The sequence below is a fragment of the Takifugu rubripes genome, chromosome 4 (genome assembly GCF_901000725.2).
Source record: "Takifugu rubripes chromosome 4, fTakRub1.2, whole genome shotgun sequence".
NCBI lineage: Eukaryota > Metazoa > Chordata > Actinopteri > Tetraodontiformes > Tetraodontidae > Takifugu > Takifugu rubripes.
In genome coordinates this window covers 13,380,938-13,398,226 of record NC_042288.1, presented here as the reverse complement: position 1 = coordinate 13,398,226, position 17,289 = coordinate 13,380,938, and the positions used below count along the sequence as shown (strand labels likewise).

At 44.2% G+C, this 17,289-nt stretch overlaps 3 protein-coding genes across 4 annotated transcripts; 2 read left to right on the top strand and 1 right to left on the bottom strand.

Annotated features, from left to right (window-relative positions):
- Positions 1-476: 476 nt before the first annotated feature.
- Positions 477-4,606, bottom strand: eloal (elongin A, like). Its single transcript, XM_011603407.2, has 11 exons — positions 4,456-4,606; positions 3,802-3,858; positions 3,584-3,696; positions 2,673-3,468; positions 2,489-2,585; positions 2,244-2,411; positions 2,063-2,160; positions 1,315-1,495; positions 1,116-1,230; positions 870-979; positions 477-714 (listed from the first exon to the last, which is right to left on the bottom strand). The coding sequence occupies exons 1-11, from the start codon at positions 4,531-4,533 to the stop codon at positions 653-655; spliced, it is 1,875 nt and encodes a 624-aa protein (XP_011601709.2). The 5' UTR covers positions 4,534-4,606; the 3' UTR covers positions 477-652.
- A 368-nt stretch (positions 4,607-4,974) lies between these two features.
- On the top strand, positions 4,975-8,674 carry klhl31 (kelch-like family member 31). Of its 2 annotated transcripts, none has more exons than XM_011603406.2 (3): positions 4,975-5,105; positions 5,800-7,005; positions 7,098-8,674. In XM_011603406.2, exons 2-3 carry the CDS (start codon positions 5,831-5,833, stop codon positions 7,828-7,830), a joined length of 1,908 nt encoding a protein of 635 aa, XP_011601708.2. In that variant the 5' UTR covers positions 4,975-5,105; positions 5,800-5,830; the 3' UTR covers positions 7,831-8,674. The 2 variants fall into 2 exon arrangements, with proteins under 2 accessions (XP_011601708.2, XP_003964143.2); XM_003964094.3 differs by having other exon boundaries at positions 4,982-5,105; positions 5,803-7,005.
- Positions 8,675-10,013: 1,339 nt separating this feature from the next.
- Positions 10,014-16,421, top strand: gclc (glutamate-cysteine ligase, catalytic subunit). The gene is made up of 16 exons (XM_003964168.3): positions 10,014-10,596; positions 11,220-11,332; positions 12,511-12,693; positions 12,805-12,918; positions 13,030-13,088; positions 13,467-13,603; positions 13,777-13,851; positions 13,970-14,086; positions 14,158-14,296; positions 14,393-14,505; positions 14,579-14,671; positions 14,748-14,852; positions 15,023-15,104; positions 15,181-15,290; positions 15,354-15,474; positions 15,558-16,421. Exons 1-16 carry the CDS (start codon positions 10,447-10,449, stop codon positions 15,737-15,739), a joined length of 1,893 nt encoding a protein of 630 aa, XP_003964217.1. The 5' UTR covers positions 10,014-10,446; the 3' UTR covers positions 15,740-16,421.
- The last annotated feature ends 868 nt before the right edge of the window (positions 16,422-17,289 follow it).

The following is a 17,289-nucleotide window of genomic DNA, read 5'->3' as shown; positions in this document are numbered from 1 at the left end:
TAACATCAAACTGTCTTATAAATATGTGATGCAATTTAAAATGTTCCCATTAACTTCTTTTTCATGTGATTCCAATTAAAAGCCCCATTTTTATTGACACCCCAAAAGTATTTGACTGACTCCATCCAATGGGTTAAAATCAGATTTCAGAAACAAGGTAGATTAGAGGTAGACTATTTTAATCTGGTGCTGGTATCTCGTTTTAAGGGCCATAATAAAGACATATGACATCCAGGTCAGAGGTCATCAGCTGCAGAGCAATGACTGATCACATTGGCTCTACAAAAAGAAACACCTTTGTGATTCATTTATTGGTATGTGTGCTCCTGGCATGTTTGTAGGTTTAGCAACTACATTTTAGTAGTAGTAGTGTAATTTATTTGAGCGTTTAATGTAATTCATGTCATTAAACGTGACGTTATAATATATGGCCTGTAGAGGGAGCCAAACATCTAGAAATGAACACACCGCACCTGTTTGCATTAAACGCGCTCAAAGCCATTTCATTGTCAATTTAATACTGAATGCATACAAACAAAATAACCCGGGACACTAATCTGTATATCAAGACAACACTCGGATATCTCTGGTTTTACAAAGTTAATGAATGATAAGTACTTTTTCATCCACATTCTTCAGATAGGAAGAGGATTTATCTGCGTCCCAGCTGTTTCTTAAATGCCTTCAAGGACTTTGCCATCATTGGCGCCACTCCTGTCAGACATAAACAGGCAAATGTGGTACAGTTAGCAATCATCTGTGTCATTCCGAGTTTTAAATTAAATGACCCCAAAAAATACAAACCAAAACTGTTAAACATTGACACAACCCGGTGAATGTCGACGTCTAAAACAGCCTTGACAGCTCACTTGTTTTTTTGCGAGGGTCTTGTGTGCTGCCCGTCCCAGCAGTGATCGTGCTGGTCCTGCCGCTTTGTTCGAAGCAGCTCTGCCTCGGCCTGTTGTCCGGAACCTTAACACTAAAAAATAAAATAAAATACAGCGTGTTATCCAGTGTCCAGGCAGTAAAAACAATAAGCGGTTTGGGATTGTTTCATTCCTCATTTTTAAAAGAAACGGTAAATATTTGTTCAAATTGAGGGGGCAGAAACCAACCAGGGCCCGAGCTGAGGAGGTGGCTGAACGGCAGTTCCATGAAGTTCCTGCTGTATTCGCACATTTCTTGGAGGCTTGGCCGCAGTGTGAATGAATGCCATCTTCACCTGTCGACCTGGAAGGTACAATAGTTTACCACATAACACATTATTGACCATTTCCGACGACGCTCTAAATGAGTTCAGTCTGGGACAGGAACCTTTGGGTTTGTTAGAATGCGCTGAGACGATGCTTTTTGTCAGTCTTTGCAGTTTCACTTCCCTTTCCTCCGACAGTCTCATATACATCTCTCTCCACGACTCGTATTCCTGAAGTTTGGCATCTTTGAAGTCCCTCTCACAGTGCTTCCCCCATAGGTGGTCCGTCAGGCCAACGTAGACCTGTCGAAAACAATTTGTTTCCTCTTTTTCTAACTTCCCAATCCAGCTCTATGATGTCACAGGGAGCATTTATTGGCTAGTAAAGGTAAACCTGCAAGTCACACTGCACATGAGGCCAGAACAGTGCAACACAACTGCTTAATTAAACACTGTGAAACCGACAACCTTGGATCATGCTGAATAACAAAAACAGAAGTTAAGCCTACACTTCCTGGATTTTCACACAATAACCAAAAAAGACCCAGTTCAGAGGAGGAAAAGGTCACATGGTTGTGTGCAGGACAAAATTCCAAACATCCCTAATTAGGAAGATACGACCGATACTCATTTGTTATTATGTGTCCTATTGTATCAAGTTTATGAGTATGCACAACTACATGCAAACAGAGGGGGGAGGGAGGGAGGAAATGGAACTTTTCAGTTGCCAAGAAAGGGCTTTTTAGATCTTACTGAATATTCCAACATAAGAAAGTTTAAATATTAGCAGCAAATACTGTTTTTCCAAAAGAATCTGGACAAGTGCCAGTTGTTCACATGCAAATCTGTGCCCTTTAGTCACATTCTTACTGGGTTGTATTCCTCAATGCGCAGCAGCTGCTCCGGCGTGCACCTCTCCAACACCGGCTCGAGGATTTCAAAGGGGACCCCGCCGGTTTCATATAGCACTGAGGAGACAGCCCTGCTCCTTAGTATGAATCTGAGGCTGGAAGATTAATCAGGCCTCAAACATAAAGGTGGATTTACTCACAGTTAATGTTGTTCTGCAGTGTGCGGATGCACTGCTGGTGCAAACTCATCATAGACGGGAGGAAGATGGTCTTGGCGCCAGAGTATACTTGCATCTTCCTGTTAAATCGCTGCCCGGTAAAGATGGCAGATTCCTCAGCGGCGTCACAGAAATCGGACTCTTTTGTAACTTTAGGACGAAAAGAAATGAGCAGAAATGAGAGGACGCATTGCTAAATACAGCTCAAGTTACTTGAGCCGTGGTACCTTTTTTCTCAGAGTGAGACGCGGTTATTGGGTTTTCATACTCAGACGGGCCACCGGGGGAATACAGAGTCATCAGTTCCATGACAGACTCCCTGATCTGGTGGGGGGGGGGGGGGGGGGGGATCAGGTTAGTGGGGACGTGATGAATGAATAGCCACAACCATTGTGTCATTGTCAAGCTAACCTGTTTTTCAGAGGCAACACAAGAGGCCACCTTCGACCTGACGGCCTCCATTCCGGAGTCTTTTGTTGCTTCCTTTTCTGCAGTCTTCTTGGGAGGTTTCACTCCGGATTTAACTTTCTTCTTCAGAACATTGACATCATAGTTCAGGTATGACTCAAAAGACAAGGAGGGCCCCTCAGACTTGCTCGCCTTCTCCGCGTGTTTGGATTTGGACTTTTTGTGTTTAGAATGTTCTTTATTTTTAGGTTCCCTGTTCCCTGCAGCGTCCTTCTGTTCACTCAGCCTTTTCCTTTTCCCGTCTTGGGTCTCAGGGCTGCCCGACGTTCCCGAAAATCTGCCGTCATTGACGTCAGCGCCTTTCAGGTTTCGAGAATGTTTTTGACTGTACTCTGGTAATAAAGATCTGTTATTGTCCTTTAATTTTGCTCTGTCAGATTTGCTCTTCGGGCCATCTTTGGTCTCAGGCCCGGTCTCCTTCTGCTCAGAATCCTCTGTATTTTTGCTTCCAAGCAAAGTGTCGTCTTCCATGGATCTGCTACTACTTTGATCACAATTCTTCTCAAAAACAACTGGTTTATCAGTTTTCTCCCCATCTACCCAAACAATCTCATCATGATCCTTATGCCTCCCTTGCCTCTCTAGATTTGCTTCATTGGCTGAAGAGTTCTGACTACACTCCTGACGTTTTAAGGAATTATTATTCAAATCCTCAGGGACCAAAGTTCCTTTATTTGGACAGTTTTCGTCATCCAGTTTGTCTTTACTGGACAAACTCTCCAATGAATCCCCACCTTGACTGAATACATGCAAGATTTGAGATTAGGGTAAGACAACGAGGGAATTACGGAGTGTACTGAGGATTTTTGTTCGTGATAGAACAACTAAACTAAATAAGGTTAAATATCTTTCACCTGGTGGAATCCTTGGAGACCAGTTGCTTCCAGCTCCTAACCAGAGACCTGGCGAACTCTCCAGCCTCTTCATGTCTGCGCAGAGAGTTGACCGTTTTGCCAATCCCCGTTTCCTAATGTGCATGCAATAGAGGAAAAATAGAGCAGAAAATTAAAATTTAACATTTCAAAATTGCACAGGCAAATGCAGTGCAAAGCACATTTGCAAGAGGACTCACAGACAGGATGTCTAATGTGATATCCAGATCCTTGAGTTTCTGCAAATTTTTTAGTAGCTGAAAAAGAGCAACCACGTGAGTAATATCCACTTTGACACATCTGAGAGTTCAGCACAGGTAAAACATCATATCCTCGCAGGTACTCAAGCAAAATGAGACCTGCCTAAAATGGTCATTTGCCTTCTGGAGCTGCACACATGCTGAATGCACGCTCAGAACAGAAGCTATGTTTGGGAAGTCTTTTGACTGACAGCTATAAATGGAAGCAACTGTCGTCTCTGAAAAAGTGTCAGCTCTGCGGCTGCTGGGGTGGAGACGTGTGACTTTAATCTCAAGTCGATTTAATTCATCTTAAGAATCATATTGATAGTTTGGTGGCGATCCCCTGTTGATGACGGACAGCAGCCACACGTTGACCAACTGGAAGAGTTGCCAAGTTTAGCAACATGGCACCTCCCAGTGAAACAGCCTAACCAACTGCATTAAAGCCAGTCACAATGTGGCAGCGCATGTCTGGGACACTAAACAAACGAGAGAAAGGAAGAAAAAAAGGCTCAATGAGTGTGTTTACGCACGATCCACGCGCGCAAAGGAAGGCCAATCATTAGTGTTTCCGACGCGAATATGGATCAACACAAAAACGCCGGAATCTACCGTTGCAGACTCTGAAGTGTCTGTGAGCTTGAGTTTGAGCCGCATGATCTTCTTCACCACATCAGACCTGCTGGCCATCACGGTGACTCACGTGCAACCGTCCGCACACGCCGGGGAGCGCGCGCCCCTTGATGACGCTGTTATAAAGAACGGAAACGGCGGGTGTGCACGGTGGACCAATTACAGCCACTAAATAGATCTCCTCTTTGGAAAACTTTTTTTTTTTTTTAAATCTTGATTTCAAAGTTTATTTAATCTCATCTTCAAGTAGTCAGAAACACAGATGTTAAATATAGAGTACAAGATACTGCCAAAAAGAAATCAAGAGCTGATTTTCAATTAACCAAGACAATTATGTTATCCACATTTCCTTCCAGATAAGTTAGTTACCTCTGAATGGAATTCTTATAGAACATTATACAGATCTCTGTTGACATTAGCTGATTGGAGGCTATTGTAGGAGAGGCATGTTGGGAGTTGGGGGTGAGTGGTCCTTCTGTGAGATGTATTGCACAATACTTGATTGGCACTTATCCCCCAAGAGGAGGAGTTAACGGCTTGTCTCCTTCAACGGTGGTGTCTACTGGTCTCTCCTGCTCCAGCAACTGGAGGCACCAAGCTCCTTCTCAAGCCTCAACTCCATTTCTCAGGTAAGTCTATTTGCCTAAAAGACAGATCAATACTCGTAATGTCTCAGCCCTGTCAGTTGTTATGAAACTCTGAAATACTCTTTGTTTTCCATGAGCTGGATAAATTGAATTCACCCTTTGTTAAAAATATATATTTAGTAAAAGGGTCTATAGTCTCCATAAAATGTGACTAAGTCACAACTTTCTGTCAGGTTTTAACAAAGTGCCTTGATTGGACTTTCTTTTAATTTCAGTCGCGTTGATGAAAAGTGCTCAATAAACACAAAATAACTAAATCGCCGTGATTTTGAAGTTCAACACTCAGCAGATATGAGCGCAGCTGCTCAAAGTCTATAAAAGGAACGTCATGGGGAGCCTCAGCTTTGCTATTCCTGGACATGCTGCTGATAAACCGTGACAGATGCAGCGTGCTGACACATTCACTTGTACTATAGCCGAGCGTGTTTTCAGCACAAGGTCCTGTAAATATGAACATTATATCAGGGCTCAGTCAAACAAGTTAAACATTAATTTGATATTATATACGCAAACATCACAAAACAACAAAGACATGATTTAAAACTGACAGTTCAATTGTGTGAATATAGCAGACCTTCAAGTGCAATGTATATTGTTAGTAATATTTTGATATCAATATGATGAGCTTTATAGAACTTTAAAAATCATTAAAACTCTAACAAGCTTATATTCCCAGAAGGTTTTGGCTGTGTTGTGCTGCTCCAACCATGGCACCAAAGAAGAACAAGACAGCCAAAAAGAGTAAAGGAGACATAAATGAAATGACCATAATGGTGGAGGACAGCCCTGTCAACAAGATCAATGGGTTAAACACGCTTCTGGAGGGAGGCAATGGCTTCAACTGCATCTCCACTGAAGTCACAGATTCTGTGTATGCCCCAAACCTACTGGAGGGTTTAAGCAACATGCGTCAGGAAAGCTTCCTCTGCGATCTGACGGTGGCCACCAAGTCAAAGTCATTCGATGTCCACAGGGTTGTCATGGCCTCCTGCAGCGAGTACATTCGAAACATCTTAAAGAAGGACCCCACCCTCCAGAAGATTGACCTGAACGAGCTTTCTCCCGTCGGTCTTGCCACGGCTATCACATACGCTTACTCTGGAAAGCTGACCCTGTCTCTCTATGGCATCGGCAGCACTATTGCTGCAGCCATGCTGCTGCAGATTGGCACCTTAGTCAAGATGTGCAGTGATTTCCTCATGCAGGAGCTCAGCGTGGAGAACTGCATGTATGTGGCTAACATCGCAGATGCCTATGCCCTTAAAGAAACCAAAAAGGCCGCTCAGAAGTTCATGCGGGAGAACTTCATTGAGTTTTCTGAGATGGAGCAGTTCCTGAAGCTCACCTTTGAGCAGATCAGTGACTTCCTCTCTGACGATTCCCTCAGTCTTCCCTCCGAGCTCACGGCTTTCCAGATTGCAATGAAGTGGTTGGACTTTGATGAGAAGAGGTTGAAGTATGCAGCAGATCTCCTTACTCATATCCGCTTTGGCACCATCTCTGCCCAAGAGCTGGTGAACCATGTCCAGAGTGTCCCGAGAATGATGCAAGATGCAGAGTGCCACCGTCTCCTCGTTGATGCCATGAATTACCATCTGTTGCCATACCAACAGAACATCCTCCAATCGCGCAGAACAAAGGTCCGTGATGGTCTGAAGGTGATACTCACAGTCGGTGGACGCCCCGCTTTGACGGAGAAATCTCTCAGTAAAGATGTTCTCTACAGGGATACAGATAACCTGTGGAATAAGCTGACAGAGTTGCCAGCAAAGAGCTTCAATCAGTGTGTGGCAGTCTTGGATGGTTTCCTGTACGTGGCAGGAGGCGAGGACCAGAATGATGCCAGGAACCAGGCTAAACATGCTGTTAGCAACTTCTGCAGGTAAAAATCTTTTGATGTTGTGGCTTCATCTGATTATTTGATCCCGAGAATCAACAAGCCATGAGTGATCCTTGGCCTCTCGCATTCTTTAGGTACGATCCTCGATTCAACACTTGGATTCACTTGACCAACATGAGCCAGAGGCGAACACACTTCAGCCTCAACACCTTCAACGGGCTTTTGTTTGCTGTTGGAGGACGAAACGCCGATGGCGTGCAGGCCTCTTTGGAGTGCTATGTGCCCTCCTCCAACCAGTGGCAAATGAAAGCTCCCATGGATGTGCCCCGCTGCTGTCATGCCAGCTCTGTTATCGATGGCAAAATCCTGGTGTCAGGAGGCTACATCAACAACGCCTACTCAAGGGCTGTGTGCTCGTACGACCCCTCCACTGACACCTGGCAGGATAAAAGCAGTCTGAGCACGCCTCGAGGCTGGCACTGCGCCGCCTCCGTGGGAGACCGGGCCTACGTCTTCGGCGGCAGTCAGCTAGGAGGTCGAGGAGAGAGGGTGGATGTCCTCGCTGTTGAATCCTACAACCCTCACAGTGGCCAGTGGAGCTACTGCACGCCTCTCCACACAGGGGTGAGCACAGCAGGCATTTCTCTTTTGAATAACAAGATCTATCTCCTCGGAGGCTGGAACGAAGGCGAAAAGAAGTACAAAAAATGCATTCAGGTTTATAACCCAGACCTCAATGAATGGACTGAGGACGATGAGCTGCCAGAAGCTACAGTCGGCATTTCGTGCTGCATCATCACCGTACCCACGCGGAAAACACGCGAGTCAAGAGCCAGTTCAGTGTCCTCTGCACCAGTCAGTATATAAGGGTTCAGATGCAAGGAGTTATTTTTCTCTCTGCTAAATAAGCCTTTACTAACAATCAGCTAGTCGATTATGAATCACAACGGTGATCAAGAAAAATTTGTAAAATGTAAAATTTGGGAACAAGTTTTTGTTTTGTGTTAAGGCAGTGCACAAGTTTTAAAGATTGAATCTAGAATTGATTAGAACACATGAGAAGATTAGATCCCTCACTCATAAGCAAATGTTTCTTTTAAGTTCCCAAGAGAGCCTTTCAATTGAAATGCCTAACAAGCTATTTATTAAAAAAAAAAAAGAAAAAAGTCTCGCATAACAAGTTTCACTATTTTAATTTTAAAGAAAAATGACAATGCAAAACAATTATTTGCTATGTTTAAAAAAAACTCTTCTTATTCCTTGTGGTCCTGGTAACCGGTGACCGAGATACTTGAGCAGAAAAAGCTGGAGCCATTGTAAGTGTTGGCGGGCACCTACCAGGAGTAGGTGCTGGAGGTGGGAGTTTAAACACATGACACAGAAAGCTGGGGTCCCTCTGCATGTCGGTCATGTACAGAATCATCGCTCATGTGAATGTAACCTGTGTAATTGGCAATTCTTTCGAAAACGATTCGGAATGAAGGAAGTCGGATGGGTGTAGATATGAAAGAAAACATTTTGTAGAAAAAAAGGAAGGTATAACGGGGACAACGTCAGCCTGGGCTTTCCGGGATGACGGATATTATGATCTCCCTGACTGCTCATGTCCTTTCAGAATGTTGTCTTTTTGTTGTTAAATTAAATAAATTATGAGTAAACTCTGAGCAATGGTGATTTATTTATCACTGTAAATAAACCAATGCAGTTTTGGTGTTCCTTGTGTTTATTGAGAGGCCTGAAGATCCAGAAAATGTGTTTTGAGAACAAGTGGAACATTACACAGCCAATAGTGGTACTGTTACATACTATACGTGATTGATCAGTGTAGATTATCCTACTTTTCAGTAGTAGCAGTTTTGTATATGTCTAGGTTTCATATGTCATTATTGTATATTCCCTTTAGCATCACATGTATTTAAAGTTTTAAGCCAGAAATCAAACCTACAAATCAAACACTATTCCATAGTGAATAACAACCTAAATATTAGAATTGATATGTTGCTTTAGATATTATCTTTAGTATTCCCAATATTACACATCTGGCCAGATTCCTATTCCTATTTCTCACTATAATTATTATTAGTAGTAGTAGTGATAGTGATAGTATTTGTAGTAGTACTTTTTTTTTTATATTATTGTTGAGTTCTTATTTAGTTTTTTCTTTGATATAAAGTTATATATTGTCATGTGAATCCAGTGTGCATCTGTGAGAACTTCTGTTGTGTTTTGTGTGCATTGTTGCGTGTATAATATCGGCTACACTACTGCTATTGTTAAATCATTCTCTAGCCTACATACAAGATCTGCTGTTTCATAGAGGTTGTAAAGGCATGATTACGCTATTTTATCTACTCAAGGAAGAAAGTGAAATTTGCCATGTCATCATTACAGTCACCTTTTTTTTGTCTGTTACCATCTTACTCTCGGACAACTAATAGGAAACCAATTTGCCTTCCAAAATACAGGAACAATAATGATGATGTGTTAAAAAGAAATGCAAACTGAATTTGTTTGGAAAAATAATCTCCTCAATTTGCTGAGCTGGTCAAACTGGCTATATCAGCTATCAGCTTACCTGTACCTGTTATAGTGGTGATGTAACTGTCAAGCATTAAAAAACAAGACCTTGACATTAAATTTCATGTTAAACTTTCGTTATATCTTTAAATACGAATAGAGCGATCAAATCCCGCGACGAAAACAAGAATGTAAAGATCTAGCCTTGAAAAGTATTTTGGAGTTTAGTTTTATGTGAGGCAAAACTAGCACAAATTTTGCATATTTCTATAAATGAACTACCTTTAACTTTAGTATATAGGACAAAGTTCATAGTTGTTTCGGTTTGCGTTTAAAATTAAAAATATTATAAAATAACGTCCAACAATTTTCAAAGATTATTCAGCGTTTTTTACGGGTTACAGTATTTGACAACAGAGCACTTGAACGTAGCATCGAGCTCAGGGGGGCGGAGCCAGCAGCCAGAGCTGCTGAGTCATAGTGACGTCCTTCCGCTCCACGCTCCGCCTGACGATGTCAAGTGTGTACATCCGAAAGGAGTGCGTTCATTTCGGATAGACGTTCCGTTGCCTACTTCCCTCACTTCATAACCGTGTGCTAACTCGCTGCGCTAGGGGCTATCTGCGCCGAAGTCAGTAGCAACTTATTAGCTTGTCCCCCCCCCCCCCCCCCCCCCCAGTTTAAATAGTCTTGCCGGTTTAATTTTAGCGAGCTAAACAATTAGCAAGTGATGCGCAGGGGCCTGCTTCTTCTTTATAGCTAAGGTTACCGTTACGTCAGGCCGTATCCAAACGCTCAGACACCGCCTGTAAACTCTCTGACAACAGGTTACGTCCCTCTGCGGGTCTTTCTGTTTGGCAAAGACTTGATGCTAGCTCTGCGCGACTCGTCAGGGTAACTCACTACCTAAAGGCTCCTGGAACAGGTCGGAAAGTCGCTGCCCGGGTCAATAGTTGACGCTGTGAGATGGGTCTGCTGTCAGTGGGCTCTCCGCTTAACTGGGAGGAAACCAAGAAGTATGCCGACCACATAAGAAAGCACGGCATCATCCAGTTCCTGAACATCTACAATAAGGTGAAGGAGCGGCAGAAAGATGTGCTGAAGTGGGGCGATGAGGTAAGAAAATAGCCAGCTAGAAATCCCTTTCACACCCAAAAGCCCGTTTATTGACTGCATATATTCCTTTATTGGCCACATCTGCTGTCACATGTTCTTTTCGATGTCATAATGTCCAACTAGTGGTCTGAGATAACGATGTCTTTGTCGTTGTATCCAGTTTTCATTGTTGCATGTTCCTCTTTTTGACCATCAGTTATGTAATGAACATGTAATAACAAACCTCACCCATGTAAATTCCAAGCTGAGGACTGTGCAAAAGATCTATACCCCCCCCCACCAACAAAATTCATATTGAAGTTTTGTCGACCGTCGGTTCATGAAACTCCAGCATTCTACAGCTTTAGCAAAGGGTGTGGAATGCTGTTGTTATAGATTAATCCCTCTTTCAGACAGGGGATTACACAGGAGCAGAGAGAAAGTCAAGGAAACATAACTGATGAATTGGAATTGATGTCCGATCTTGAAAAGGTCTGCCCGGTGCTGCAGCCCAGCATCTGATCCAGACACCAAACATTTGAGCGGTCAAAAGACCAATTCTTTTTATTTCTTTATTTATTTAAAGGAACGTTGCCTGCCGATCGATCACTTCCCTTCTTTATCTGCGATTATCTTGTTTTTAGGTCGAGTACATGTTGGTGGAATTTGACGACGAGGAAGAAAAGGTTCGGCTCACGCTGAACAGCGGACATCTTCTGGAAACCCTCCAAGACCAAGGGGAAAGGATAAACCCCAAGTAAGCAAACAGTCCTGTTTTCCATTCCACTTATCCCTGCGTTCCCTGGGCGCTACAAATTTCTTTGAAAAAGTTTAAACCAGGATGTTTTCATTAGGTCAAAGTTGAGCTGCTGGAAGCATTTTGTGGTCTGGAACATGCTTCTGTCAGACTTCGCTGGAGGGGCTCAACACTCATATAGAATTTAATTTAGGTTTGCCTGTTGCAGATCAGCCTTTAGCGCCACCAGAAGAGGAAGTTTGTGGCACCTACTGCTGTAAAATATGTGCTTTTGTTTCATTACATAGTTATTTCTAATGGGGTTGTTTTTCCACCGTCTCTTGGTGTGTGTGAATCAACACGATATAGTCTCATAACATATGACATCAGGCTTTATCATGTTTTCAAAACCTTTAGCATCGGGGTTGACCTTTTGACCCTCTTTAATAGTGTAATTGTGAATCCTTCAGTAGGCGACAGAAAGATCGGAGGGAAGCACATTTACCGTTTGGGAGGGAAAGAGCAGATATTAAATATTCTACGGACGCATGCTTTTGTCAGCTTGTGGTTTGTGCATGTTGGTGCACGGCCATACGGGGAACGTACGTGGCTTAAAAGACATTCTTTTCCTGGCTTATTTGGATGGCTGTGATGTTACTGATGGCTATGGTTGACGAGCAGAGCGCTTGAGCTCTACGCCTGTGCTGGTCTGTTTCAGATTACTCATCAGAGCAGTTCACAAACGCCCAGTAACAGACAAACTGGTTTGTAATTAAGGATTTGGAATTTATCGAAGCTAATGTTTAATCTGAACGTGTCGCACACACACACACACGCACAACTTTAGTTTTCTGTCATTTCTACCATTTGTTAAGCTGTTTAAGTAAATGTAATCAACACAACCATGGCTGAAAACCAAACAGGTGCTTATTACTAGTAAAAATATTGAGTAATTAGTAGTAAACTGGTTTAGAAAAGCAGCCTCTGGTGTCCGGACATTTCTTGACACCCCGTTGCTTCAAAGAACTCAAACTGTCAACATATCTGACATTTTTATGGCAGCCTGCCTTTGACAACCTTGTGTACTTAAGGCTGCATACCATAAAAGTGAATACCGCTGTCAAAACGATCCACCCGGCCTGTGCCTGCTTCTCCCAGTTACTGCCCCTCTCACAACTCATCTTTTTTCCCGTCCGCAGTCACCCGACGCTCTGGAGACCGGAGTACGCCAGCTACATGATCGAAGGAACTCCAGGACAGCCTTACGGCGGCACCATGTCAGAGTTCAACACCGTGGAGGGCAACATGGCGAAGAGACGGCGAGAGGCCTCTTCTCTCCTGGACCACAACCAAACCCTCTGCACCATCACCTCCTTTCCAAGGCACTTTACACCCGCTTTACTTCACTGCAGTGCACATATATATTTTCATTTTCTGCTGTATTTGAAGATCATTTATAACAGCAAATGTTCATGTTTTGGCTGACGTTGCAGGTTAGGTTGTCCAGGTTTTACCAAGCCAGAGTATCGACCAAGTCCCGTTGAAAGCAGAGTGGCCAAGTCGCTCTTTTTCCCAGATGAAGCCATCAACAAACACCCAAGATTCAGGTAGTTATCAGAGGTCAGGACACGTTTAAACACCCGTGTCTCATCTGGTGCAGATGTGCTTTCCTGTCATGGAATCTGAGCGTTCATGGATGTGTACATTTGTATTTTTAGTAACATTACCAGAAACATTCGTCACAGAAGAGGAGAGAAAGTGGTGATAAATGTCCCCAGTAAGTCCGGCACAAATTACAGTGTTGTCATTGTTAGATTCTGTTCCCTGGTATCATTTACACACACATAACCTATTATTAAACCTGTTAAACAGGTGTTATCACGAACCACCGTTGGACGGTACAGCAGATGAATGCCAAACAATGTTTAGCGTCTTAGTGATGCAGGGATGTGTGATTGTTGGCACAGCAGCAGCTGCTGCTCCACCTCATCTGCATGAAGGCACATTAGTGACAGTCACTCCCCCACAGCTGTTTGAATGTAGTGGAAAAACCAGTCCTAGATTTGACATTTCTAAGAGCTTCCGTGTACAAAAGGGCAGATTAGGATGTGTTTCAAATTAGACGTCTGGCTTATTGTTTAATTTTGATTCTCAGTCTTCAAAGACAAGTGCACTCCATCTCCATTTGTGGAGGAGTTCCCCGAGGACGACGGGGAAGCTGCCAAGGCAGCGCTGCCTGATCACATCTACATGGACGCCATGGGCTTCGGCATGGGCAACTGTTGCCTGCAGGTACTGAGTAGAGCGCGCGTGTGTGTGTGTGTGTGTGTGTGTGTGTGTGTGTGTGGAGCTTTGACACGGGGCTGCGGTGACCTGAGTTATTGTGACTTACGAGTGCAGCGTTTACAATGGTAATGAGTCATTCATAAATGCACTTCAGCCTTTCTTTTACGATGCCCTTGAAGGTGACATTCCAGGCTTGCAGCATCAATGAGGCAAGATACCTTTATGACCAGCTAGCAACATTCTGCCCAATAGTGGTGAGTTGATAACGCGTCAATTAGGATCATTTGTCCCTTTGATGTTGCATCTGTAGTTATAAAAGGTGATTTCTGCGTGCGCGACTCGCTACTGAATAAACGGCCCGGCTCTTCTCAGATGGCGCTGAGCGCCGCCTCGCCCTTCTACAGAGGCTTTGTGTCGGACATCGATTGCCGCTGGGGAGTTATCTCTGCATCGGTTGACGACCGGACGCCGGAGGAACGGGGGCTAATGGTGAGACCCGCGACCTGGTGTCCTTAATGCAGAAACACAGCCGATCTTGAGTTTCCCGCCTCTGTTTTCAGCCCCTGAAACACAACAAATACAGGATCTTCAAGTCGAGATACGACTCCATCGACAGCTACCTGTCGACCTGCGGGGAGAAGTACAACGACATCGATTTGACCATAGACGAGGAGATCTACGCACAGCTGCTTGACGCAGGTACCAAGGAGAACACGAGGAGGAGAGGCGCGTTTAAAAGAATCTCAACTAGACGGTGTTGTGAGGGGAACTAAGCAGGCTGGTCTCTGTGTGTAGGAATCGACAAGCTGTTGGCGCAGCACATCGCTCACCTGTTCATCCGAGATCCCATCTCCGTCTTTAAGGAGAGACTCAACTTGGATGACGAGAACGACTCCGATCATTTCGAGGTGGGGCCGGGGAGCCGCAGACCTGGCGCTCCAGCCCGCTGCAGCTCACTCAGTTCTGGTTTTGGTTTTGCAGAACCTGCAGTCCACCAACTGGCAGACGATGAGGTTCAAACCGCCGCCTCCCAACTCTGATATCGGCTGGAGGGTCGAGTTCCGCCCCATGGAGGTAATAACAAGCGGCTCCTTTGAGCCCTCCAGCCTCTTTATGGCAAACGTGTCACGTACCAGAACTTGTCTTTCAGGTGCAGCTGACCGACTTTGAAAACGCTGCCTATGTGGTCTTTGTGGTCCTGCTCACCAGAGTGATCTTATCCTACAAACTGGACTTCCTGATTCCTTTGTCAAAGGTAAAATGAGCGTTGAGGGAATGTTCTGGACCATTCACAGAGTATCTGTCTGCCCCTCCCCTTCAGACGGCGTCTCAACTCCTCGTTCCCTCCCTCAGGCAGATGAACCGACATTTTCATGTTGACATTTTACCTGTGTGAGTTGAAGACCGCGTTCACTCTGTTATCAGGTCGACGAGAACATGAAGGTCGCCCAGAAGAGAAACGCTGTCCTTGAGGGGATGTTTTACTTCAGAAAGGATATCTTTAAAGGCGAGTCACCCACAGCCTCAGCTGCAGGTCAATGCCCGCGGCCCCGGGCCTCAAACTGGTCTTCTTTGCCCACCAGGTTGCAACCCGGTTCTTGACGGCTCTGGTTCCGCCCAAAACGGCCTGGAGGGGGAGTGTGCTAATGAGGAGTACACGCTGATGAGCATCGACAACATCATCAACGGAAAGGTGACGTACTCGCTTGTTGAGAGCCCCTTAATACGCCTGTTGCTGACGCTTGTCTTCTTCCAGGAGGGGGTGTTCCAGGGACTCATTCCCATCCTCAACTGCTACTTGGAGAACATGGAAGTCGACGTGGACACCCGCTGCACGATTTTAAACTATCTGAAGCTCATCAAAAAGCGTGCCTCAGGTAAGATCCCGCTCACGTGTCAGCCGTAGGTCCGAGTGTCTCCGGCTGGGAGGCTGATTCCCCACCGTGTCCACCTGAAACAGGAGAGCTGATGACCACGGCCAAGTGGATGAGGGAGTTTGTTGCCAACCATCCGCAGTATAAGGAGGACAGCGTCATAACGGACAAGATCAACTACGACCTAATGGTGAAGTGCAACCAGATCGCCAAGGGCGACGAGATGTGCCCGGAGCTCATCGGGAACCCTGTCAACAAGTTTAAATGAGCGTCGCTTTAGGACTGACCAAAAAAAAAAAAAAGAAGACCAAATGTGTGGTTTAGAATTCCAATAGCTTAGTGTGTGTGTGTGGGGGGGGTGTTGTAACAAACCCATCTGCATTATATCCATGTATATTTATACCGTATCAGATTTGTATGATTACAAACATATTTTAATAGGGTGAAGAGGTGGAAAGGTTGCGTAATAGAAATCAGATGTGTATTTATTTTTCTCTGGAACTTCAGTGTGAGAATGTAAATGTAGCAAATCATTGTACAGTAGTCTGATTTGAACTGTTCTGTAAATACGGCTCTTTTTAACACGGAGTGGGTCTGCGGGTTTCTTCTTCACATCTTTTATCGTTTTATGAGAAATGCTCGTTTCTCCTGACAATGCAGTGCACGTGATGCTGCGTCGATGTAAATCTGCACACCAAGAATGTGATTTTACAGCTGCCCCAGATGTTTTCTGTCTGTGTGTGTGTGTGTGGAGGGGGCTTTCAAATGAGCCAGAAGGGCTGCGTTTAATTTTGTCGACTATATACGAGCGACCGGAGTCATGCATGATCTCAGCCAACGTTGAAATCATTTGGAGGTTTTATATCGCCTGAAACCGAAGCTGGAAATGGGAAACTGTCGAGAACTGAAATAATTTTCTATTCTGAAATAAAGTTCGTATTGGAAACTGAGGCAGGGGTGACTTTGTACACGTGCTGCTGTGAGCTGCTAATGCCAAAGAAACGAGATGCAGCTAAAAACGAGCGCAAAGTTTGTGACGTCACGCCAACACGCATGCAGGTCTATGCAGGTGGAGAGTTGTACGCTCACATATGGTTCCCATAAAGCCTGCTGGTGTCAGACTACAGGTGTGAGCCGCTTTTGAATCAAACACGTGTTTTCCATCCTCCACAACATCCGAGAGAACCCTTGTGGGTCTACTTCCTCGCTGTAGAGTTTTCACTCAGTCTTACACTAACATGAACCTGATCGGAGTGAATAATGGCTGATTTTAACCATATAAGTCATGGTAAGATCCTGTCCAAATACCTGTGGCTCATGCCTGAAATTCGGGGTTTCAAGAACCGTTTGCTTAATTCTTTCAACTTATCAGCCTTAGTAAAACACAGTTTGGTCACAAGGTGGCGCTATTGCGCCGCAGCTCTGCACATGAGAGGTCTGCTGAATAATATACAAAATATTCTTAAACTCTAAAAAAATAATGGAGGCAAAGACTATCGCAAATTGATTGAAATTGTTTCAAAGTTGTTGTTTTTTAAATGTAAGAACTTTAAATGTCTAAATGACTGAGGAATCGTTTGTATGTAACAGCGGTTTTTTTTTAAAATTATTTAGTTATAAGTTAGATTCAGCTGGACAAAAGGAACATAACGCCCTTAATCCTCCTTCGTGGGAAATAATGTAAATTATCTTAAAGATTCTATATTCGTATAATATGGACCAAAAGCGATCCCGATTTTATTGAGGCCATATGCACAATATCTAGCACATGTTGTCTCCTCAAAAGCTTTTCACAAGTATTTGACCCAATTAACTTAT